This window comes from Coloeus monedula, assembly GCF_965178545.1.
Source record: "Coloeus monedula genome assembly, chromosome: 1".
In the NCBI taxonomy this organism is placed as follows: domain Eukaryota; kingdom Metazoa; phylum Chordata; class Aves; order Passeriformes; family Corvidae; genus Coloeus; species Coloeus monedula.
Window position 1 is genome coordinate 36,420,679 of NC_138781.1, and position 25,999 is coordinate 36,446,677.

The following is a 25,999-nucleotide window of genomic DNA, read 5'->3' on the forward strand; positions in this document are numbered from 1 at the left end:
TGACAATATTTTGCTCTTTCAGAGAAGCACTTCCCAATACAAATTTACTCAATAGCCTTCATTACAACCGATACACTAGTATTTACTATAAAATATGTAGGCACACAAGCAGTATATATACATTTATACCAGAAGAGTCTGAACTCAAATTCCATCATAATAGATTGGATATGATATAGTAGCTAATCTTTCATATCCTACTGAAAAGTTTTGAATCCATTTTTATAGAACTCAGAGTTTGTGCTTTGCAGATTTTAGTAAATAAATTATGATATGGAGAACTTTTGATTAGGTAGAATCAAAGTGCTTTAAGTGTTTTAAGTGCTTCCTTTTGATAAACTACCTTGCAAACTAGAAATGATTAACTGAATTGTCAGGTTGCACATAAGAACCATAATCACCTCACTCTAACACTGTTAAATACATTTTACTAGTGTAATTTTATAAATAACATTATTACTTTTTTTAGGAGAGGGTCAGTAGCTTTAGATGACTTTTTAAACAGAAGTAAACCAATCAATTGAAAGAAACAGCCCCAAGAAATTCACAAGCAATAAGTTTTATTGGTAGCTAAAGTAATTAAGAGCTTAAAATGCTTCATCTTCTTGCTTTAGCAGCAAGTACAATCAGAATTGCTTTCACTTTGCTACTGAGGATGTCAACTTGCTCAAATAGAAGGAACAGTTTAAAAATTCCGTCTTCCAAAGAGAACTTTCTTGCCCATTGTCTTGGAGACTTGCAAATGTTAGCCAGAAGTAGAAACACTAGTTCCTAACTCACCTTTAGCCATTTCCTCTGAAAGACTCTGCACCTCCCCATCCTCCCAGAAATCAGCAGGCACACCCCCACTCCTTCCTACCCTTAAGGTGGCCAATGGCTCTCCTTCCTGCTGGGCCACACAAAATGGGCAATGAGAACAACGAGGTTACTTGGCTGGGCTCTGCTCTCGCTGCCAGCAGGGGACTGCAGCCCCATTTTGCTCAGCCCCACGCAGAACTGGGACACATCCTTTGCTTCTGCACCATCTTACCTGTGGCATGGCTTTAACTATGCAAGGTGTCACTGTTCTGGAAGCTTTGCTTTATTCCATATTATTTCTTACCATATTCCTATTAATTTAAATGTAATGGTTGTTTAACTTGTTTGGATACAGTATTTGTGAGGTCTTACCCACACTGCTGGCCTGTATGTGCAACACTAAGGAGAGAGCAACACTTGGGAACTGCATTGCCACTGGCAATCCAAGAGATCAGCTTTCTCCCTCGAGAGATGACTCCCTCGAGTGTGTTGCATATGGTGCTGCAGAATGAGAAGGACTTTGAAAGGTTTCTCATTTGTAAAGTCTTGAATAGATGACTAATCAACCACTTTCCAAGTTTTTCTCCTGAAAATATTGCTTGTGACATCCAGGATATATTGAAGATGACTATTTTATGGTGGGTTGATTATGTGGTTAATCTACCAGTGAAGAGATTGCAATGAACTTTGAGAGAGATAAGAAAGCTGTTGTATCACAAGTATTGACCATGTAGCCTTTTTGCATTTTAAAATGTATAGGTGCACTGGGAAAGAAGGTGTTGAAACAAATGTACAAAAATGAAGCAGATTTTTAATTCATGGTACACTTACTATTTTTATGTGGTACTATGGCAACATGGTTATTCCAAGTAATTTATCATTAAACTCTTAGCCGCCTGTCATACCTTATTCTATTAATGAAACACAATAACTGAATTTTTAAATCAATAATTCTTAAAACAAAGCATAGACTATTTCATTGGAAAACGTAAGTTTCTAATTTTAAGAACATGAACATAAACAAAGAATAAGTTAGTATCATGGTCCACATTAGAAAGCTTTGCATGCAATTAGAGCAAAAATGTTGATTTATTTTAAGTGAGGTGTTTAGATTACATCTAACTTTACTTTATTTGCAAATGGGAATGTTAGAACATCAAAATGCTTGAGTTCACTACAAGGAATTGAATGTGGTTGTAAAAGCAGAGGTCGAGTTGAGAATGGTGCCACATTTTTGTCCATAAAAATCTATCTACCTTGCATTGAACATGCAAGATCTTAAACTTTCAGAATAAGGCAAATGGAAGTTCTCTGTGAATCGCTGAAAGTATACGCATTTCTTTTTTGTTTCTCCTAAGTCCTTTTCTCCCAGATGAAGAGATGTGTAATCAGCTTTTCTGGAAAACCTCATTTCCTTTATCAATCATATCTCATGTAAAGGTAACTCTCCTTTAAAGTACAGGTGACCTTACTCAGGCAATTCTCCTTACTTAAAGTACAGGCAGGTCATACTGCACTAGGATATCCATTATCCCAGCTTCCTGATAACTTACTTTTCATGCACCTAACCCCAGTGTATTATTGCTCCTGAAATATCAGTCAGATTCTTCATGATCAAAACTAAAAGTGTTTGTTCAGAGTCCCCCTCCCCCTTGCTGGTACCCCTGTAACGAAGTGGACCCGCACCCCAGCAGTACCTCTGCATGGAGGTACAAATTAATGAGCTGCTAATGCCGGAGCAGCGCCAGATCCCAACTTCTGATTGGCTGCAATCTGGTCATTAAAGAGAGGTAATTAAAGCCAGATTGCACACACAATGCTAACAAACAAACAAAACAACCCCAAACCTGCTTTTCTCCTGCCACAAACGGCAAAACAACAATACTGACATAACGGCAGTGTTCAAAGGACAGTTGCAGCTCTGCAGCAGCACCTCAGTTAATGAGTGTATAGAAAAGAATTTATCTGAAGAAGAAGAAAGTGAAACTCAACAGCCTTTCAGGCACATGAAACCAGCTTGGAGAAAACTCTGAGACGGTGGCAGCTACTTAAGAAGAAAATTCAGCTGAAAATAAATGTACAAAGAGTTTGGTTCAAAATTTCAGCAATGTGCTTTCCCCTTGTCACTCATTGCTCAGATAGTGAATAGTGTTAAAACCTAGAATGCAGATTTTTCCAACTATTTGTTATATGAGTGATCATGACCATATTTTATTGCTTAAGTTTTCTGGCAGTACCTGTAATTTCAGTCATGATGAACTAATACAACTTCTTTGAAATGTCATGTATGCTTCTCCATGGATTTAGTTTGAATTTAATATTTATATAGCCACTTTCAATGTCAGCAGATAGCTAAAATATAATGTTGAGTAAATATAAGCAGCAGTAACTAGAATATTATTAGCATAAGTAACAAATTAATTTCCATTAACCAAGCACATTCTTTTTTTCTTTTTTTTTTTTAGCTGATAGCTTATGATAAAAGATGTCTCCACTGAATTAAGCTCCTAACTAGCTTGCTCAATGAATGGGGCAACTCACCATGTTAAAATATCTGAAAGCAAACTTATTTTACAGAAAAATGAAGAATAAATACAGTAAGCTTTCAGACAAAGGATAGTTGTCAGGTTCTTAGTATGCGATGCAAAACTGTAATATTCTATGTAGTGCTTTAGCTTTCTAATAAGTCATTGTGATAAGGTTAACACTTAAACATAGAACAACATACAAATAGGAACACCCAAAGATGAAAATTACTTTGCTTATGTTGCTGTATTAGAATTTTATTTGCTAAAGGGTGAAAACAGATTTTCAAAATTCACAGTTAACTTAAAACAATAGTTTTAAACCTTTTATTCCTAGCCCTGGCTGCCTTCAGGAAGGAAAGAACATCTGGTTATTTAAGGAACACAATATGTTCACATTTTCTATGACTTTTGTTTCTAATTGGGTTTTTTTAATTTTTTTTTTTAATTTGAACAACTCTAGTTAGAACTATGTTTTTTAATCACTTTATATTTTTTCAATGCCCTATCTCCATATCTCTACTTCTTAATTTTGCTGCCTTTGCTTTGAAAATTAACAGTGCTCAATGGTTTTGATAAGGAAAAAAACTGAAGAAAATGAGCCACTCATGGTGTATTAAATATGCAGACACACACCTTCAGTAAATGTTTTTGGATATACATAAAAGAACCTTCCCTTATTTTTTCATTTTACATATACACAATTTTAATAGCCCATTCTTCCATAAGAAGCTCTAGTGTTACATTCAGAAGGACTGTAAGTGCATAGAAGTTACTTTAATATAAATAATTGAGGCAATTATCTGTTCAAAGATTGGAAATGTGAAACAAATACTCTGCTAAGCAGGTTAACTTTATCACCCTATGCAAAGACAACAACACTGATTTGAGCTTTTCATTCCACATTTTCCTAAGAAGTGGAGCTAGCCAAATGCAGAAAAGGCTGAAATTCAATTATTCTGCATTGATCCATACTCCTGCCTGTAAAATTAGTATCTCTCGGGCCCCCTCTCAGACACAGGTGCATTAACTTGTTTTCAGCTATTACAGAGATGTGTATTTCTCTTCTGTGGCACTGAAAAATATCAGAGATGTGGTATCTAAAATGTTCTCTCATCTCAGCTGACAACTGGGGTTCTCAAAGTGAACAGGAGAGCTGCTGCAAGCATTAGGTTAATGGCAAGTACTAATTACTTTTCATATTAGTGTTAATACTGGATAATGCTAAGGCTTCTGGTAAGGTTTGATCCCACAAAAGGTCAGGAAATTGTATTTGTCCATCTTTAAGAAAAATATGCCACCCATCTTTTAAGTACAGCTTTCTTCTGACATTTAGGTAGTTCCCTGGTGATGACTGCAGTGAAAAGAAGCAAACAAAATGTGACAGGTTCATCAAGCCAAAGTTTAGCTCTCCTGATAGACTACAAGACAAGGAAACAGAAAAAATAATAGATGTTTTTAGATGTACAAACCCAGGTTATCTCCAGAACTGGAAGTTACAGATGGAAAAGCTGTATCAGGTCCATCTTAACAACTTCACCATTTATGACAAGATTGTTCCTTAAGAACCTTTCAGTTTTATGCACCTACCCCCAACCTTTCTTAGTCCAAATACCCCACAACCTCCCCTCTGTAAGATGACTTGATATTTTCCTAGCTGCAAAAATAATATGAAAGACAATACATATTAGAAAACCTGCAAGAGGTAGATACCTGTTTGTTCCTGGCCGTGACTGGCATTTCTTGTCCAGCTGAGATTTAAAGCTCCAAGGAGCAGAGAGCAAGCGTCTCTCAGATATTTGGAACAACACTAAACTTTTTTGGTATGTTCAACAAATAATGAAATAAGCCACTGGAGCATGCCATAGTCTCCCAGAGAAGAGTTCCCTGATTTCACTTAGTAAAACCCAGGTGAAATCTTGGAAGAAATGCCATGCAGAGCAACTCAGCCCTGGATAAGGAGAGACAAAATTGCACTGCACCAGATGTAATTTCCTATTAGAAACCAGAAGCTTGTGATGGAGAAATGCACAGGAAAACATCAAAGAAGGAAGAAAAATAATTAAGCACTGAATTTGTTAATCACCACTTACAAGTTACACCACAGACTAAACTCTCTTTGTCATTTCTTCCCATCTCCTTTTATCTGCACAGGGAATAAGGGCAAACTGAATTATTTCTATGCATCTAGCAAAAAGATAAAAACAACAACAACATAATTTTCCCACTTATTTTGGTATATAATCTGTGCACTGACTTTAGACTCCTACAGCACCCATGATGCCTTGTTGAGTCTTCCCTTTCATTCTATTTAATGAAAAATGTTGACAGACTTGGAAATGTTTGAGCATAGGTCTTACAAAACACCAAGACTTCTATTTCAGATATATGGAAAAAAGGGACTGAACAAACATATGCTTACAGACACATAAGTGAAACTTAGAAGTCATACCTAGGAAAAGGTACGAAACAGGTTCAAACAGGACTCAAGTCATAGCCTTGAAAATACATTTCTTTCTCAGACCTGGAGCTATTTGTTAGTTTTAAAAGGATCCTTTAGAACAGGTATTCCTTACTGCAAGAAGTCTTGATCTGTTTACGAAGCCTCAACACAAAGACCCAGTGTAAAATGAGAGGTGGCTGCAAGTCCCTTAGGCTCTTCATTCTCTGGAAATCAGAGCTTCTCAACCTTCAGAGTATTTCCCAAGCAGAAAAGTACAGCTCAGAAATGATAAACAATTGTACTTTATCATATTTAAATTGACAAAGCAACTACCACTCTTTACATCAGAGTTGCAAGTACTAATTCACCAGAGCAAAGGGAGAACTAAATGAAAGACATGGTAGAGTTGCATCCAGTATTTTTCTGAAAGGTATTCAAGGCCCACCTGAGAATGTTAATTAATAGGACACCAAGGCCTTATGCTCCTGACAACTTAATTCTGTTGGGGGCAAGAACATAAGGAGTGGAAGAGTGATTAAGCCTCTTTGTGGGAAGTTGGTGGTTAATTTTTGCCCCCCTTCAGCTGATAGGATATCTTGTATGCTGCCTAGCATGTTTCAAGAGGACAGCTGAATAATTAGTAATCACTTTATTGTTCAACATATCTCTTCAATAAATGACAGATTACATATTGAATTCAGATGGATAACTGAGCAAAATTTTCCTCCCTTTGTATCTTTCTTCTAAAAAATATTTCTATCTTCTTTTGCTAAGAAAGTACATAAATGATTTCACAGACTGCTGCCAAAATCTTAAGAAAGATTCCTGAGATCTAACGTTAGAAACTTTCTTATGCGCTTTACTGATGATACACTTTACTTCTCATCATGAAAGTAATCTTCATGCCTGAGAGGAATGAAGAAAGCAGTTATAAGGATGCAGATTTCTGCAAAAAACTGATACAGAAAAACAAAGAGACACTTTTTTCTTAATCCACAAAAGTGTAAACACTGCTACAGAATGAAATTTAGCAGAAGGTAGTCAGAGTGCAGAAGTGATGAATTTTTTTGCTTTCAAAGATGTTGTGCACCAAGAAGATGAGGGAAATCAGACTTATTGGCAACCTACTAATGGGACATGTACAAAGACAGTTCACAAATTCTGCTCTCTGCCAGAGATCTGAGTAAGCAAAGATTACTGTGTACAGCTTCATCTCAAGCACTTAATCCACTATACAGTGGGCATCTCCTGTATATTATACCCACACATATACACATGACATTCTAAAACAGCAAGAGGTTTTCTTTTTTTTTAATAGGTGAGTATATCAGAAACTGTGTGCTAGTAATATGTGACATAAAATTCATGAATTTATACATTTTATTCATGTGAATCTTTACAGGCTGTAACATCAAACTCTTGTTTTTAATCTAAAACCATCACATAACCATTATATATAGGGCAGGGGTGGTGCTTTAAGGATTAACAGTGATTAATCCCAGAAATCCCATGAAAAAGGTCTTTCAGATGAAATTGCATGACGCTTTCTATACAGCTTACTAGGTTTTATATAGTAACATCACTGCTTCCCTGAAAAGCATACTTTATCCTAAAAGTTTGTGCAGAATACCAAGCAAAGTTACTCTAAGGAGCACAACTGCAGTTACCAGAGCTCCAGGATAACTTTAGCGAACTGTCCTTTAAAGTATCCTTTAAAGAGTAAAAGAACTTGTTTCTACTTTGTTTCCAAATCTTTCCTTCAGCTCTTTTGTCAGATAAGAAGACACTTGAAACTACCATTCAGTTTCCAAAATGTAGGTTGTTATTAACTTCATAGCATTTAGAAAATTTTATTACAGTGATTTATTCCTGAATTAACAGAGTGAGCATCTCACCTTTGGATCTCGGAGAAAAAGTGCTCTTAGGATAAGGGAGTGAACATCTCCAATAGGTGGATAATGCATCAGAAGTCCCAAACAGGTCTGATAATTACTTGAAATCACTAGCATTAAAATGAAAATTAAAAAAAGAGAGAGAGAGAGAGAGAATATTACTGTCTTATTTTGCTATTCCAAAACAGTACTTTTTCCAGTAAATTTGTTACAGTTCAGATTTTGCTGTCTTTTCCCACATGGTCTCTCAGAACTCAAGCAGAGTAAAAGGTATTTTAGATACACATAATCAAGCTTCATGACTACACTTGGTCCAGTCTAATTAAGAACGGTTCTAAAACTATGACTTTATGTCACAGACATTTATTTTAGCTCCAGATTCAGACGCCTCAATTCACACCTCTGTAGCTGTGCACCTGAATCCTGCCCCACTCAGTGGAGCTCAGGACAATACCGTCAGCAGAGCTTGAAGAACTACTCCTATACCCCAAAATGGACATGGACTTTCCACACTCTCCTCCACAGACATCTAAATTTAAATATGATAATTTGCGTTTATGACTCTATCATAAGTATGACGATTTTTTGCTGAAATATCTTTTATGTTGTTCTTATATACATATGTACATACACACACACACTCAGATACCTATGCATACGTAAAATTATTCAACAACTTGTTTTCTTCTAAATCAGAAATGTCACAAAATGTTCAGGAAAAAGGGAAAAGACTAGATTTTAATTTCATAAATACTAAAAAAATATAGTACACCATTAACTTGCTTAGATTTTTTCACTTATTCAGAAAATTTTCAGCACGCTTTGCTAAAGTTTATAATTTTGTTCTAATCTGCTTTACTATGTAAGCATACTCTGTGGCTTTTTGCTTGTTGTTGTCATCTTCAGATTTTTTTTTTCCTTCCCAAATCAATCTAATTATGAGTGCAATTATTAAAGACATCTTTTCAAGCAGGTAAACTACTTCATTTCTTTTGCACCATCTAAATCCAGGCAATCCATCTGCCACAGCTGTCAAAGCAATGCCTGTTAATGATGCCTCCACTCTGCAAAGTAAAGACAGCCTCCAACAATAGTAATTGTAAATAAATTTCTAACAAACTTTACTCTTCTGAGAACTTTAGCTGTAGTAAGAAATACCTTTAATTAATCAGGGATATTGCAAATACAAAATTATTTTGAATCACTAAAAGGCAAAATAAAGGGCGGTTTTGCAGACAGAGAAATTTAAATGGTTTACTTTTTTTCTTTCATGCTAATAAGCCTCATATCCTCCTGCACCTTACCTCCCTCAACAAGAGGATTATGGGGAAAAGATGCAGGACTGGGCAAAATGAATAATTATAATCTGTGTAAGGAACCACTTTATCATCTTCATTTCCGTTGCTGATCCGACAGCTTGTAATTTCATACATCTGCTTTCATTTGTAAAGCACTCACTTATCCTACTCATTCTTTATCTGTTCTGCCTGTTCTTTTTCCTACCCTTTGTTTTCCTTGTTCATATTCAGGTACCTGCTTTTTCTTCTTGAAGTCACAATGCTGGCATAATGAACACAATACAATGGCCTCCGTCAGAGTTCTTTCAGAGTGTAATACGAGCACCACACAGAACATACCCAATCAAACTCTCATACGTAAATCAAATTTAAGATACTGAACTGCAGTTGTGATCATGATGCCTTTTTACCAAAGCAAATAAAACCAGTGAATATTGATATTAAATGCTAAATAGTTTTATAAATGATAGACAGTAACACCGACGTGTTTCTCTTTTGAACAAATAAGTATGTGTTCTATTCTGCAATGTAAAATGCCTTAAAAATATCCTTTATTTTTCCTGGAAGAGTTCTTTGCTGTCTCACAGATATAGAGAAAACAAAGTATTAAAAAAACTAGTTTATTTTAATTGCGCAGACTTGACCCCTGACAAAAAAACTCCTTATCATCCAGAAAGTTAAAAAAATTCCAGCACTATAAATGAAAGACCTGCTAACTTTTATATAGGGGTTTTTTTTAATCTTCAGAGTTTCCCCCATATATTTAAACTGAAAGAGGGTAGATTTAGATTGGACATAAGGAAGAAATTCTTTACTGTGAGGGTGGTGACGCACTGGAACAGGTTGCCCATAGATTTTGTGGATGCCCCTGGAAGTGTGCCAGGTCAGGTTGGATAGGGCTTTGAGCAACCTGGTCTAGTGGAATATGTGTCTGCCCATGTCAGGGGATTGGTCTAGATGATCCTTGAAGGCCCCTTCCAAATCAAACCATTCTATGATTCTTGTGTCTTCAGGACAAAATGTATAATATTATGCAACAGAGTGGCAATTTTCTTAAAAATTATAGAGAAATAGCAGTAAAACAAAGCTGAATATACTTATTGGTGTTAAAAGGATTTCTAAAAATCATCTGTAGGATGAAGTTTCTAGAAGGAGATTCTGTGAAATACAAATTTATCCAGTCTCAGCAGTAGCTGGGGTGTCCAGCTGCCTTTTAAAAAGCTTGGTGGGTCTTCAGCTGTGATTTTCCTTCTCTCATAGACTTAGTGAGAGTCACATCTGGGTCCAACTTCTATTGCGAACCACAAGTTCTCACTTCCCCAAAGAATGCTACTGGCATTTCTCAGGAAAGGAGGAGAGAAACTCCTCTCCATAGAGAAAACAATCTTACTGTCCTTTTATTAATATTGTAATTCAGGGCCCAGAGGAACATCAAAACTGCCCTCTCCCTTCTGCTTTAGAAGAGACTGACCTTTCTCTGTTGGCCCAAAAACCACCCCTGGATACAAGCAGCAGTAATGTGGTGGAAAATCTGAACATCCACTGCACTGTCCTCAACAAAGTCCAAATTTTCTGATGCATGTAATTTCTTAAAAGCTGAGTATTTGATGTCACTGATCCTGTATCCAGATTACTTTGTAACCCTGGAAAGGTGGGACTACTCCCCCCTGCTGCTTTACATGTGGCCACGTTCTCCTTAGCAGGCCCTAAATTGAGTTAAACATAGACAAATGAACATCTTGCACTATAACAAAAATAACTAATTGGTTCCCCTAAGAAGAAGCTATGGCTCCTTTATTTCTCTCAAAATATTCATAGCACTTTTAGAGATGAAAAACTAAATTCTAACAATGGCCATAACCTAATCTTCAAGTAGAAACAAGATAAAAATACTGTTCAGTCAAAATTAGTTCCTGGTGCAATAATGGCATGCATTTACTATGCAAAATATAAACAGGTCTTCCAGGTTTGTTCGTTGTCCTTCTGGGAAGGAAGTAGATAAAATAATCTATTTTTGCATCACATCCTTCCCTCCATTCTGATTTCATCAACAACTGCATGCATATTCACACTGGTGAAACAGAAGCAAATATTCATGCTTCTGATTTGACAGATTAAAAAAAAAAAAGTATTCTAAGAATTTTTCCAAAGAAACACAAGAAATAATTTATTAGAATTTACAGCTACACTGGTACACAACCCTACGCTTGGCTTATCACTCCACAAAGAAAGATCTGCTTGGATACAGATGTAAAACTGAACAGAGCAGTTTACAGAACGGCTGTGTACATGATTATGTATCTGTAATCTCTAAAATATATATACAGTAATCTGATAATCTAAATGTTCCCTTCTCCTTGAATTATATATTGTTTGAGCAACAGAGGATTTCAGAACTAAAATAAAAATGAGAAATACAGCAGAAAAAATACTTTCTTAAAATCACGTCCTTGAGAACATCATAATACAGCACAGAAAAAAAATTTCATCAATTCTCAAACCAGCAACTTTCACCCATCCCCAAATGTGTTGTTATAAAAGAATCAGCACAATTTCTAAACTTTCAAATGCTTTGAGTACTGTATTATTATAATTGCTTATATTTGACATTTTTATAACATAATATCTTAGGAGCTTTATTATTGTTCTTATTGTTTCAAAGTTTCTAAACTAAAAATTTCCCGATGGTTTATTTAAATTAAAGATGATTATCACCATTGGATGTTTTGAGCTTACATTTCCTTTCACCAAATAAAGAGAAGCTTTTATAAACTTATTTTACTTGAAAATCTTTTTAAAATTACTACAACTTTGAACACTGCTCAAAGCTCAAATATTACCAGCAATAAAAAAAAAGGAACTGGAAAATTTTTCTTTTACAGATTTATAACAAAAGCTTTTTTATGAAATCAAGAACTGTGGAAATTGTTATGGTTTGAGTTTGATGTTGGAAAAATATATTCAACTTTACAGTATTTATGACTTACTTTGCTTCCCCATTCTATTATGCTTAGAGTAACTAACTAGGTCCATCTGTAGAACAAGAAGTTACTTATTATAGAAACAGTCAAAAAATGAAGTATTAGCTGTCCTGATGAGATGACTTTGCCCCTCATTCGGGCAAACGTACTACACAGCAAAGCTATTTACTACTCTATTTACTAAGCTTGGGAAGTTCAGAGAAAAGAGGGAGACTGATTTCATACAAAAGCCTGGAACATATTTTTAGCTCACATTTTAGTTAACTCATACTGATACTTGTATCTCTGCACCACATATCAAAAGAAAAACAAAGCCAGAACAACTTTCCCTCCCCAGGAAGAGAGAGGCTTTTTACAAGCCCAGTTCTAACATGTTTTTTTTTTTTTAAAGGTAAGCAAAGGCACAAAATAAAATACTGATGCTAAGAAACTTTCTTACATACCTCTTCAGTACATATCTCTACCAAAAATTTTAAGATTACTTCAGTTCACTGCATATAAATAACCAAGATTTAGATTGCAAAACATAATGACCTGGAACCAGATCATCCTGAAACATCAGCATTAATTTTGAAATCTCTGACCAGAATTAAATGTCCACTTCTTTGGGAGGAACAAAAGGTAGCTCTAAATTCTGCATGTTTATTAAAAAGTAATTAAAAAACACAGGAAGGCAGGCAGTGGAACGACATGTACGTGTAAAGTACCACGTTATATTTTCAAGACTGGGCCCTAAAATAGGATCCACAGATGTTGAAAACTTCCTATGTCCTAGAATACAAAATTGTGTCAAATGTGTGACCTTGTTATAACCTAAAGCTTACAGATGGTATATACTTAACTCTGAATAACTTGCTATAGAATTCATATACTTAAAGACAGCCCCATACATCTTGCTGCGAAATGCATACTTTGTTGCATCAGTTGCATACAGAATTTTTTGCAGAATATGATAGGACAGCAGTAAATGCCTCAATTAATCATTATGTATCTTTATCCTCCCATTTACAATTATATAAGCTAAAAACATTTTCTTGATTGCTTTTTTTCCCCAGCTTAATATTATTGGTCACCACTAAATTATAAGAATTCACCTGTGCACAAATTTCAGGTGTACTGAACCAAAATAAAATAAATTATAATTTTTTTAAGATGCTACTCTTGCACACAATAAACATATTCAGTAATTGCTACTCATCTTTGCATTTCCTTCAAGATATCTCTTCGAAAATTGTGAGTCATTGTCTTGTGCATTTTCTCCTTTCTCACAGGGGAACAGCATAAAAATATTTCAAGTATCACAGGGAAGCTTTACTCAATTCATGAGCTTGGTCGGAAGGTGGAGCTCTATACTTGCCTGTATCACTTAGAGCACATAAAATCTGCAACTCCATGTGAAAACACAGAACTACTCACAAAACAAACCTGCATTTAACTCCAAGATACAATTTGTTTCATAAATACGGCAGGCCATGTCTGATAATAAATAGCTCCTCTCCTAGTATTTGGAATGATTTTCAATATGTTAAGAAAGTCACAATGAAATTTAGCATGTTTAAGGTCTCTCTTTCAAGGAATAGGTTTGCATTCTTTAAAAAAAAAAATTGTAAGATAGCTGATACTTACAGGCATCTCTGATATACAACAACATGGCTACAAAAATGTAGTCAACTAAATTCAGGGTGATACTGTCAGCAAATAGAGCATCCCAGACAACCAAAAGATCCTGAAGTGGGAATTCACGTCCAAACAGGAGCCTTACCCATCGCCTGAAAAAAAGGGAAAAGTTATGATTTGTATTTCTCCATTTTAGCAAGTATGGTAAAGTCAGGACACATATCCCAGGATCAACTACAGTTCTAAACATTTTACCAGAAAATTTTGCAAAGCATCAAGAGCTGTGTAACGACTTGGCCCATTGTATTTGTGAAAATGTTACTGCATCTGCATCAAAGAAATTATACATTACAGACTGTAGAAGCTTCACTGACTAATATTATTATGTGGGTTACCCTCAAAGGACAAAATATATCAATCCCATATACCACATTTTTGAGGATTTAGTGTGATAGTGACCTAAGATGAAACAGAGAAAATATTATGCAAAAATGGCCTGGAACAGCAAAAACAGGAGGGTGAAGTCAGTAGTTTATGAGAAGCCCTGAAAAGCCCAGTCAAGTGAAAGCCAGTTCAGAAGCAGATGCCGAACAGCAACTAAAATGGACCAGGTCACAGTTACTGCACAGGGGCTTTCTCCCTGTTATGGATAAGAGTGTCTGAAGCTCCGTATAAAATACGCTATGGATGCTATTTTCATTTAATCTAATTTAAATCTTTACAGATTTAGTGATAATCTGCATGTAGACTATACTGTTAATTCCTGTTCGTTTCTGTGTCCTTTTCATACCTAGCAAAATGTGAAAATTTGTCATATTAAATGCAGTATTTGCTCGAGGCTGGAAACTTGAGATGCAGTAGAAGAAAATTGTTTCTCTAGATTTCTCATTTCTAGTTCTGACTCTTACACTGACTCACTTGGTGACCTCAGGAAAGGCACTTCTCTTCCCTATTCCAGAACAGACCCAATAGCTTTGTATCTTTTTAGGTAGGATTATCTAAGGTCACATTTGAACGAGCTAAAGAATAGTTAGTAACATTAATCCTGAAATAGTTATTACGAAATGGACTTAAAAATAATGAATTACATTTTTAGCTGGGATATGCAAATAGCTACGCATGTGGAATCTGTTTATTCAGTGGCAAGAAAAGATTGATTGCAAATTTCTGCTAAGCAAATTAAGTCATTCTTTAAAACTCACAAAAATTTCTAAAAAGGCAACTAGAAATTTCTTGTTCAGGATTAGTTTCACTCGTAAGAATTCACGTTTAACCACTTTTGTTCCAGAACTCATTGTTGGTTTAAGGCATCTGGGGTTTTGTTTTTGCTTATTTTTTTCTGATTACAGTAATAAAGAAAATACTGGACAAATGAATTCCAGCATGCTAGTCTAGCACAAGCTTTGAAGATAGTAAGAATCTGTACAAAAAGACAGTCTCTTATAAAAGAAATTCAAAGGGACTGTTGTGAGTCAAGGTTTTGTTCACTAAACTTTTACCCATGCCACTGGAACCATATGTACAATCCACAAAAATATCCATGTACAGATTTAGAGATCACTACATAGAATCTTTTCCTTGCAAGATATGTTCCTTTTTAAAAGTGAAAACACATGATTTCAAACACAGCATCATCTCACTCTCATATCAAACATTTATGTTCTAAGGTCTTGTAACTTTTTATGTTAGTACAGGAATTACAAAGTGCCAGTATTAGGTACAACAAAACAAAAACTCTGTATTTCCATCTCTGATCAAACCCCTTTCCTATGAAGACTTATTTTGAGACCTCAGAAAAAGAATCAGAATTGTTAGATAAAAGCAAGGCTTATCTAGAGCATTTAATACCACGTCTATTCGACCTAAGGGATTTCGCCATAGAGTGGCACATTACCCTGCAGTGCCTAGCCTACAGGATACTATTGTCCTGTGGTGACACAAACATTACCCAAACTCTGTGTGAAGCCCATTACCTGCATTAGCAACTCCTCCCACCTGTAAAACCACAACTTTCAAGTTACACAAACTGTTAGACAAGAAATCTCAACAAAGCTTGAAGCATTTGAGCTGACTTTGCTTGTAACTACCCAAGTCTCATTCAAAAGCCTTACTAAGAGTCTAATACACTTCAACAGAAAAAATACCCCATGGTGTAATGGGATTTATTAGTCCTTTATTAGAAATCTCTTTTGCTTCTTTACTACTTCATTATGCAGCGTTAATCGTTTGTAGATGCAGGTTTATTCTGCTCAAGCAGAAGTCATTCCTTTTTTTTCTCCTGCTTTTATATTTTCTCCTGGGAAAATTAAATCTCATTCCCCAGAGGTATCACGTTTCACAGATGTAGACGGCTGAAGAACAACTGGACTTCCTTTTGCAACCATAATATTGCCGTTAATTATTTGAACCTTCCTGTCTTAAAGGGAGTAAGCAATTCATACTGTTGTAAATGCATATATACTAACTGCTCTCTTGTTTTTTTCAGCAATGTTTAGCTCACAGCATCTATAAACCGAGGGCCCTATTGCCTATGAACCATGCTGCCATATGGCAGGACTTCACTCAGCTTTTATATTCATAAAAAAAAGATCTTAATTCTTTAACTAAGTGTCCACACTGAAAAGCTGTCTTTCAAACTAACACATTTTTATTGCTTTTACAAATATTTGCAGAGAATTAAGACACCCTTAATAATTGCCTTGGATATGATAAACCTGTTCGTTTCTCACCCCCCCCCCCTCCATTTTGGTTTTTTTTTTTTTTTTTTTTTTTTTTTGAGATGGCTGTCTGTGTTTTAATTATTGTTCTGTCCTGTTAATCTTGCCTTACATCTGTTACACCTGCAGACTGTGAGACTCACAATAGTATACCTTTTATCACATGTGGTAATACAATAATTCATATTTTACCAGGCACACTTAGCAATTAAAATCTACAAAAAACCCCCCAGATTCTTTAAAGCCATAATACACTAAGGTACAACTACCTACATTGTAGAATATGTAACCATATCTTCCACTTATGATTCCTATGATTCCTATGTAATTAAACCAATATTCTCAAGAGATCGGTAATTACTAGCAATAGATAACGATTCATTAATGACCTTACAATATAGGGAAAGCAGGAGAAAACTCAGCATTAGTAAAACCATTAAATAAGGCAATGATCCAGTTTTACCAGTTTTAACTAACACCACAACCATTTTGACTGAGATTTACAGGACAATTCTCCAGGCATCAAAATTTAAACTTATGTTATGTGTTCCATATATTTAGCTGCTTATCTTCTCAGTCTTCTTGGAAGGCAGAGAATTCTTTTAAAAAAAATTAAATAACCCCAAGAAATGGTTACAAATGAGGCAAAACAGTTTAGGAATGTTTATGAGGCCAAAACAACAATAAAATCAGAAGAATAAGAAAAACTGTAACAACAGGAAAAGGGAAAGCATCACTCTGAAGCTAAATGACTTGATCTAGGACTTAAAACTTGACAACAAGGTGCCTAAAAAATTCTACTGTTAAGAGCATGTTTTCAGTCATTTATACATTTGCTAAACTCAATGTTCAGTACATTTCCACTCCAAGCATCTGCTCAAGGCTTGATTTTTTTCATTCATTGATACTATTCATTAGAAAAAGGCTAAAAAAACTCTGCTCGTGCTTAACTTAGTTTTTTCTGCAAGCATTTCACTAAGGTCTAGAATCAAAACAACAAGGTCTCTGGTATTTTCCTTTTTACTGTGCATATAAAAAAAAGAGAAGCCCAAATTTGGTAATTCCTTGTTTGACCTAAACACAGCAGAGTGAAGATTTCCACAGAGCATGTTCTGTTTCTTCCAAACTCTTGCCACCAGCCCAAAAATGCATCTGCCACCCCATGCTTCATCCCAGCTACACTATTCTTCCTGCATGGGAAATGGTAAAAGTGTATATCATCCCCTGCAACGGCTACTGTCACTTAGGGGATGTGGTGGCAGAGGATGCTGTTGTTTCCAATGCTTGCAAGACTAGTCGAGGTCTTTCAGAGAAAGGATGGTCAGTAGGATTTTGCAGGATGTAATTTCATTTTCAATGCAAATCTCACTGCCTTTTTTTTCTAATAAGAAAATTATTTAAATGGACTGTAAGTATTGAAAAGAACACCATCTTATCAAAACTAAGCACTCGGAAGCTGAGAAATGCCAAAATTAACATCAGTTGTTTACTAACTGAGAAAATGATATGTAAGCTCTGTCTCTTTAAACTCTGTCATGAATTATGTTCAAGCAAACATTTGTAGCCAGTGCAATTTACTATGTAAAGTCATGGTCAATAATTTAGGAGAAAGGGTAGACAGACTTGAGCTGTGATCTGCTTGTTCAAAAATAAGATATGGAAAAAGGATGAGGAGTGACATTTGTATAACACTTTCAAAAGAGCTTAAAATTATACAGAAGATGAAGACTTTAGTGGTTCAATGCCAGCCAGTAAGCACTATGCTGGGCAGACTTGACGCCTGCACTATGATTTCAGGCTGTTTCTAACCTATGGACACGAGTGGGCTGCAGATGAGGAAGGCTGAGTACCTCCTCCAGGAGGTAACATGGGGGCTACTGCTCCTACAGCAGTGCTCACCAGCACTTGCATGGAAGAGAAGGAAAGACACAGCAAAAGCACCCTCAAAAGAAGACATTTGATTCCAGAAACTCTCACAGATTTGAGAGTTGCAAGAGGCAGTCAGAGGGGAGATAGGCAAGTTCAATCAGAGGATGTTACTTTCTTTTAGTGACACAAAGGACACGAAGGAGACCAATCAAGACAAGCCTCAGCAACATTCCAGCTTAGACCTGTTACACAGCCCATTTCTCCAGTGCTCCATCTCCTTCCTTAAAAAATCTCATTTTTATTAAAACTTCCATGGCTTTATATGGTTTAGGATTTTGTACTGAATGTCCTTAAGAGATTAATAAAACCTTCAAATGATACAAGACAGAGAAGGAAACATGCCAGAAGTATAATCACAACCTGTTCTTTCAGCTACTCTTCTATAAGGCTTTTGTGGAAGGGCAGTACTGCTTATGGTGCATGAGAAACTCTTAATGATCACAGATGAGAAGAAAAGCAAAACAGCTAAGTGTCACAACTAACAAAATGGCATTTCTAAGATAAACAAAGCCTTATTAAAATCCAATATTTTGTCGGAACAGAAAAAAGCCTGTGAAACCCCTATAAAGTCAAAAAAACTGGTTTAAGAAGTTATGTGGGAAGCTCATCAGACTTTCAGGGATTTACAGAGACTTCTAATGTGTTCGATTTAAACACTGAGAATTTTACACACGGCATACCCTCATATGCACACTACCCATAAATGATGTACAGTGTGATATTGTTACAGCATATGCTCCATTTTTTGCCTTAATCTACTTAACTTGTGAAGGGAATGAAAACAGACATCTTGCTAGAAGATGTGTTTACTTCAACCATAAATTCAAATGTTAATTCTGGATTTATTAGATAAAATTATGTGGCCTTTGTCATTTGAGAAGGCAGACAAGATGATCAGATTTTCCTTAGGCTGTAAAACATTTAAATATTATAGATTTCTCCCACATTGTCTCCAGCAGTGTATGCTGATTGTAAAAAAGTGTGTGTGATAAGGAGGGAGAAAGTATGTGCCAGCATCTAACACATCATCCAGCTTCTCTTTAGACTGAGAGATAATAGTGAGTATATAAAAAGATTCTTCTTATGGGTGTCTGCCTTATCTGTTTAAGTAATTTCAGACTTGTATATGGAATACTGTTCTGCTAGAGAATGACATACATGCTTTAATGTGTCTAAGTGGGATTGTCCTGTTCTGGACTCCCATAAAGGTTGTTCACTTCACCCAGCTTCTCCTGTACTAGCTGCGTGAAGATTTGGTGGATCATTGCACCAAATACAGGAATCATGGCCTTGCTGTTGGGTGGATACATGGTTGGTTATCAGTTTTCCCTTTTCTGTTTCAAATTCAGTTTGGCTTGTGGTCACATCTGTACAGTTTTAAGTTTTACACAGTTATATTAAAAACTCCTCAGCCTTAAAAACTGTGATATCCATGATCTTTCTGCTCCAGCTTAGACACTGGAGTCTTAATGCAAAGCTAAAAATTACAGTGTTTGAAAACAATTCAAATAAAAAAGAAACTAGACATTTACATTACAGATTATATGGGTTTCAAATCTACCATACGTTTTCCTGTCAGAAAAGAAGCATTTAAAATTAAAGAATAATAATAATAAACACTCATTTATTAATATAAATCTACTCAAATTTAGGCTAAGTGATGAACAAGAATATCGTACATAGTTTACTTTGTTGCCTTCCTTCCACTTGGGAAAAAGGTTTTGATTTCTCTATTGGCATTTCCTCCTACTGTACATATCCTGAACTTTTTTATAGTAATTACCTGATCAAACACAGACTAGCATATCTCTTTAAAAGAAATACCTTGAATTTCATTTTTACTAAAAAGGGACACAAGCATCTAGTTCTTATGTGGATTATTTACTTTCCCATTTGATTTCTTTCAGATTGCTGGCAAAGATTACTCAGTTTTGCATTGTGTTTTGGGAAAATTCTATGCATTACCTTATTAATGAAGGTTTTGCTTTCTAAAAAATGAATTCCTAATAATTACTTTTCCTTCTCACTGTAATTTACCCTTCTCTGCAAAAGCACTTACTGCAGTTTTAAGCCAGACCAATTCTAATATATTCACTTGCAGAAATGCACGTAAGGAAAAAACTAAACTCCTACGTCACTCCTATCCTCAAAAAGGTTAAGAAGCATCCAAGGAACTACAGGCCTGTCAGCCTCACCTTGATCTCTGGAAAGATGACAAAATAGCTGATTCTGGAAACCATTTCCAGGCACACGAAACACAAGAAAATCACAAGGAGTGGTCAGCAACTGGCTTTTCTGTAACACTACAAATTTCAAAAACAGAGCTAGGAACTTGAATCTGTTTAGAAGAGAAAACAGGAAGCCATTTCCTAAGTTTTCAGCAGGAGAGATGGGAGAAACTGGACCTTTAGGTGGAAATGTATATATTTACAATGTTCAGTTTCTTCTTCATTCCTCCTAAACACTACAAGTTAAAATGCTTCAATTTTAGTATTTCAGATACATAGCACTTTATAAAGGCTGAGTAATTAACAGCTATTCATGCACTGCATTGACACTGCCAGCCTGTGTTTGCAGCAAATACAACAGTAACAATTTACAGACCATTCGTCAGTGTGAAGGGGGGATAAAAATGTTGTACTCCAGTAGTTACCTACAGGAAGAATGATCACAATAAAATAGCTAACATACTTTCAGCCATTGCTGATTTTTATAAAGGACAGAAGTTCTAGACATGGTCATGATTTTTTAACAAGGTGGGTCCAGTTGACAACAAATATCACAGATCAAAGCCAAGGCACACATTTTTTCACTTTGGCCAACATACAGATGTTGCAACATGAAGGATTTAGCTGCTACACTGTGACTTATTTAGCAGTTATCTGGGCTAAACTGTGCCTTGATTCAAAGTAAAAAGACTGAAGAATATTGCCGTGTTTCTGCAAAACAACTATATTTAAACAGCTCAGGCAATGTTCAGATTTAAAGAGTAAAGTTCAGCCTGATAAAATCATGGTGACAAACCAGAATGAAGAGAGGGGAGTGTGACATTACACTGGATAAAAAGCCCTTTGAAGCCAATGATAAACACTGCTTAAGTACACGGAGTATGAGACTTCATCCCATCTTCCTCTTCACACTCTGTAAAACCCAAATATAATGACCGATGTCTGCACTTGTAAGAGAAAAATATAGGAACCTGAAGTTGTGCCTACTGAATTACTACTGTTCTTTGCCTCTGTGCAATTAAAACCTACAGTCCTAAATACTGATGATGCATGTGCATTTTGTTTTGAAAATCACTGCCGAGTAGCAAAAACATTTTCTTTTTTTTAACAAAAATAATTACAGGTGAATGATTTTAAACACTGTTTGCTGCAATAAACCTATTGAAACAAAAGAGGCACTTCTAAATTAGTGAAGTTCCTACTGATATCAGCTATTAGCAATTAGGAACTCCACCCCCCCCCCCCCCCCAACTTTTCCATCTTTAAACAGCAATGATTAAATTTGGTTTTAAAGTGGAGAAATTATATTAGAAAAACAACTCTCAGTGTTGCAATTAAGCACAGTTCTTAAGATGATAAAAATAAATTTGCTAATAGCTTTATCCATTGATTCAAGATGTACGCAGTAGGTTTAAAAGATATGATCCTTTTGTAAAATTTCTCTTTAAAAGAGGAGTTTATAATATTTTATTGTTCCATATTGTCAAATCTTGTGTAGTGTTAGTACATTTTTCTGTAGAATCCACATGGGCAAGACTTAATCAAAAAGACATGTGTTTTAAAATAAAAGGAAGAGAGATAATTTTGTTAATAGCTCCAAAGTAAACAAATAAGCACTGATAAAATATTATAAAGTTTATAATCTATCTTTGAGACTTCCCCATTATAATTAAATAAAATGTCTTTTCTGTCCATAGAAAATTGAAATCTACAATTGAACCATCTTTCTATTACCCTGTAGTGAAATGTAAAACCAAATGAACTATTTTTTTTCTGGTATGCCAACTAAAGTATTTAAAAAAATTTCAGGAGATTTAAGTTCTTTTAAATTCTTCAGAAGCTATCTGCCTATGTCCAGCAATGGAACTGCTACACTTTGCATTCAAACTAACAAGACAACATGTCTGTTGTCAATGTACAACCATCTTACCAATCCATGTTAGTCTTTTTTACCTCTCTAACCCTGCTTCTCCATCACAGGCATTTTCTGGTGTAACAGAAAATTCAGCTGATAACAAAGACATTTTTAGGTTTTCATGGATAACCTCTTTTTAATAATTGGTCTGTAGCAAGTCAAACTTATAGGAACCTGCTATCAGACAAGACCAAGCTGCATGGGACCAATGAAGCTTTTAAATGCACCCATAATTGCTTGTCAGTATTATCAGTTTATTAATTTTTTTTTTTTTTTGTGTTTTTATCACACATGTTTTAACATATTGGGAGACCAAATATTTGTAGAATTATATGTGAAAGACTCTTTTATGTATTGTTAGTTTGATTTTTACCATGTTTATTTTGTCATTTTACTGGGGAAAGAAAGGTGTGGGAAAAGTTTGTAATATTTTTCTTATGGGTGTAGAACTTTGTCTCAATCAAATGGGAACCAGTGAATCCAACCAAATTTAGCCTGGGAGCTAGTACAAGGATGAGTACTTGGAATCATACAAATTAAGGAATATGTATTAACCTTCCCAATTCTGCCTCAGAAGGCTTTAGGTTTATGATAATCTGGCTACATTTGTCAGAGATATTAACCAGTCAACTAAATAATCTTAATGAAAGAAAATGTCATATGGGGAGTTGTTGAGTTCCCCAACCTAGACCAGAAGGAGGGACAGCCATGGACTGTAAACAGGACATGGATAGAATACCAGCTCCCATGTAACTCTACCAGGAACCATTTATGGAACCTAAATATTACACTGTGAAACGCCACTTTTATTCCACAGAGTACGGGCTTTGGTGGAAGGATGTGTTTGCATGGAAACTTTTTTTTGATTTTGCATGAGACCTTTTTACTCATAGATAGCCTAATTGAAGGTAGGAGTATTCACTCTAATTTTTTGTATTCGTAATAGCATTAAGGGAAGATTTTAACACCCTGATCATACCCTATGATTATTCTCCTGATGCCTACTCTTGTATTTTCATTTTGGTAATCACATTGTAGTTGACAGTGATTGGTACTATCCTACTTCTTTCTCTTCTTCCTTCTTTGCTTCTGTCTGCTACGTGAAAATCACCACTGTAGGAGAAGATTTGGAGTGAGCAGCAAACAGAGTGTTTGAGCTATGGGGAGGTCTTCCCCTTTTGAGAGACTGCAATGTGGATGGTTAATGACTCAAGCAATTGCCCATTTGGAAAAGCTACAGGGGCTTCACTGAGGCTGTGTTTGCACCCCATCACCGACGGGCAGGAGGAGAGGTTTGGGTGTGTGGTGGGAAACATCTGCATAAGACCAGCCTGGGTGCACCCACCACCAGAGGATGGCCACAACAAACTGACCTTTGTTTGGCAACAAGCTGGGTTTGAGCCAGATAAGAGAAAAGGCCAGTAAGAAGCAGGTCCTGCTGAGGTGGGATAATGCTTTTTATCATGCCAGTGTCCTCCCTTACACAGCTGGGCCAGGTGTAAATCTCCCCTCCCAGGGAAGGTCTCAGGACACTCGTGTTCACACCTGGGCCTGAAGATGCTCATCCCTTCCTGTGGGGTAGAACTGGCTCAACTGCGCTGGCGTGAGAGGCAGCTGTCATGGCTTAGAGGGTGTCATAACCCATCAAAGACCCCAAAGCACCCCCAGACTCATTTTTGGGGCCTTCCACCAGACCGCTGCACCTGATCCCCGGTGTTGGAACAGACAGTGTAAAACTCCCCCCAGGGCAGGTACCTGGATGTTTCCACCTGAACATATTGAACCCACTGAAATCTATGTTTTGTGGGATTTCCCCACCCCTGATGGATCAAGGCTGAGACCATCACCTGGACCAACAGGATGCTGGATCCATGGGTGGCAACGTCTTTTCTCTCCACTATCTACTCTTATCCTTTCTCAATCTTTTCCTCATATATTTTCTTAAGTGATATCTATATACTTTTATATAGATGAAAAGGATAAGATAATTTCTATGGATAATAACAAAAACATCTACATATCTCCTTTCCATTGTGACAAACTTGTTCTAAAATAAGCCTGCATCACATATATATATATATATATATATATATCCCAGTCATTCAGTGTTGCTTCACTCTAATCTGCCCCAAGGGATCTATTACCAGGAAACTCAGTTACCCTTGCCTTCAGGGCTGGGTCATAACACATGGTAAAATTAAGGATGGCAATATATCCAAGCATATGAATTATAAAGTAAACTGGTAACTTTAAGATAATTAAATTATATATCAGATTGCCTCCTTTATCTCATAAAAATGCATGAATATATGTCAAACATATCTGAAGTAAAAGGACATGGCCTTTACAAAGTGATAATTTTCAGTTGGGCTTATAGCAGAAGAAATTGAAATTGTGATACTTTGATATGAAGAAAATAAAAATCTTGTTATTTGAAAGTCATACTCAGAATCAAACAGGCATTAGTAATGAAGATTATTAACTTCAACAAAATCTTACTAAACATATCTTATGCAGAAGCCTGTTTTAGTATTTGGAAAATTCCTCCTAATTACGCTGAATATGAACATGGGTAAAACTAGATTACCACAGATAAATAAATCCCTTACCAATAAACTAGTGAGAAAAATGTTTAGAGATACTAGGATACCAAAACAGATGCAGAACCTCATTTGATACGTTCCCCCCTTGAGAATCAAAATTAAACAACAGTAAACCCAAAATGGACAGAATTCCTACCTACCACCTGAACTGGGGCCTCACTTCTGCAAAACTCTTTACAAGTAAGTATACAGTACTGCAAAGTCTGTTCGTGGATCTCTGCTCCAAAGAAGAAATTTATTTATTTTTTAAAATGAGAAGATTGATATCATCACTGAATTCAATATTACATCTATTGTATGCTCTAAAACTAAATTAAGAAGCTGTTCAGAGGCCATACATGTGGCAGTCCATTTCAATCTATTAGTCTAGCTAAATGCCTTCATACATCCAGTGAAAGGAGTCATCATCATCAATCTGCCAGTTTTAGTGACCAGTCAACTACATGTTGATGCATGCACCGAGGAAACACAAGTGTTTCCTCCCTGCTGTCGTACTCCTGAAAGAATCAAGGGAGGCTGTTCTAATAGGTAGCACACAATGATGATTTAGCTGCTTAGTGTAAATAACAGTGTTAGAATCACTACTGTATTTATAACCTTAAGTTAAAAGACAGAATATATGACTGGAGCCCAATTCCATTACTAAGCAGGGTAAGGCAAATAAGAGTTAACTTCTTTTGCCTGCGAAGTTAATTGCACCACTTTTATCCAGAGTCTTGCTTTCATTTAAACTGTTAAACAAAAAAATGCACACTCTCAATTTGTTTTATCCTTGCTGTAAGTGCAGGGATATGAGCTTTAACTTTTGTGAAACAAAGTACCTCTGACTGGTGAAGTTTTGTGTTGTGTAGCTGCAGCCTTATGGGAATTCTGCATCTTTTCAGAGATGCACAAGGGCTTAGTGGTCTCATTTAGTTATCTATGTGCCCCTGAAGAAGCCCTGCTAGCAATAAAACACTCTGGTGGCAAACAGCTAATTCATTAATTAACCACAGTATTTGCTGGAAAGGAAAGCACTAAACAAGGCTGCAGAGAAAGTGCAATTGTGGTTGT

At 35.9% G+C, this 25,999-nt stretch overlaps 1 protein-coding gene across 1 annotated transcript in view; it reads right to left on the minus strand.

Annotated features, from left to right (window-relative positions):
- The window catches only part of TBC1D5 (TBC1 domain family member 5), a 317,175-nt gene that overhangs the window by 67,064 nt on the left and 224,112 nt on the right, over positions 1–25,999 (minus strand). Inside the window, exons 14-15 of the mRNA XM_082289383.1 lie at positions 13,564–13,706; positions 7,662–7,768 (exon numbers count right to left, since the gene is read on the minus strand). Of these exons, the coding sequence (XP_082145509.1) occupies positions 7,662–7,768; positions 13,564–13,706 (250 nt within the window). The remainder of the gene's footprint in view (positions 1–7,661; positions 7,769–13,563; positions 13,707–25,999) is intronic.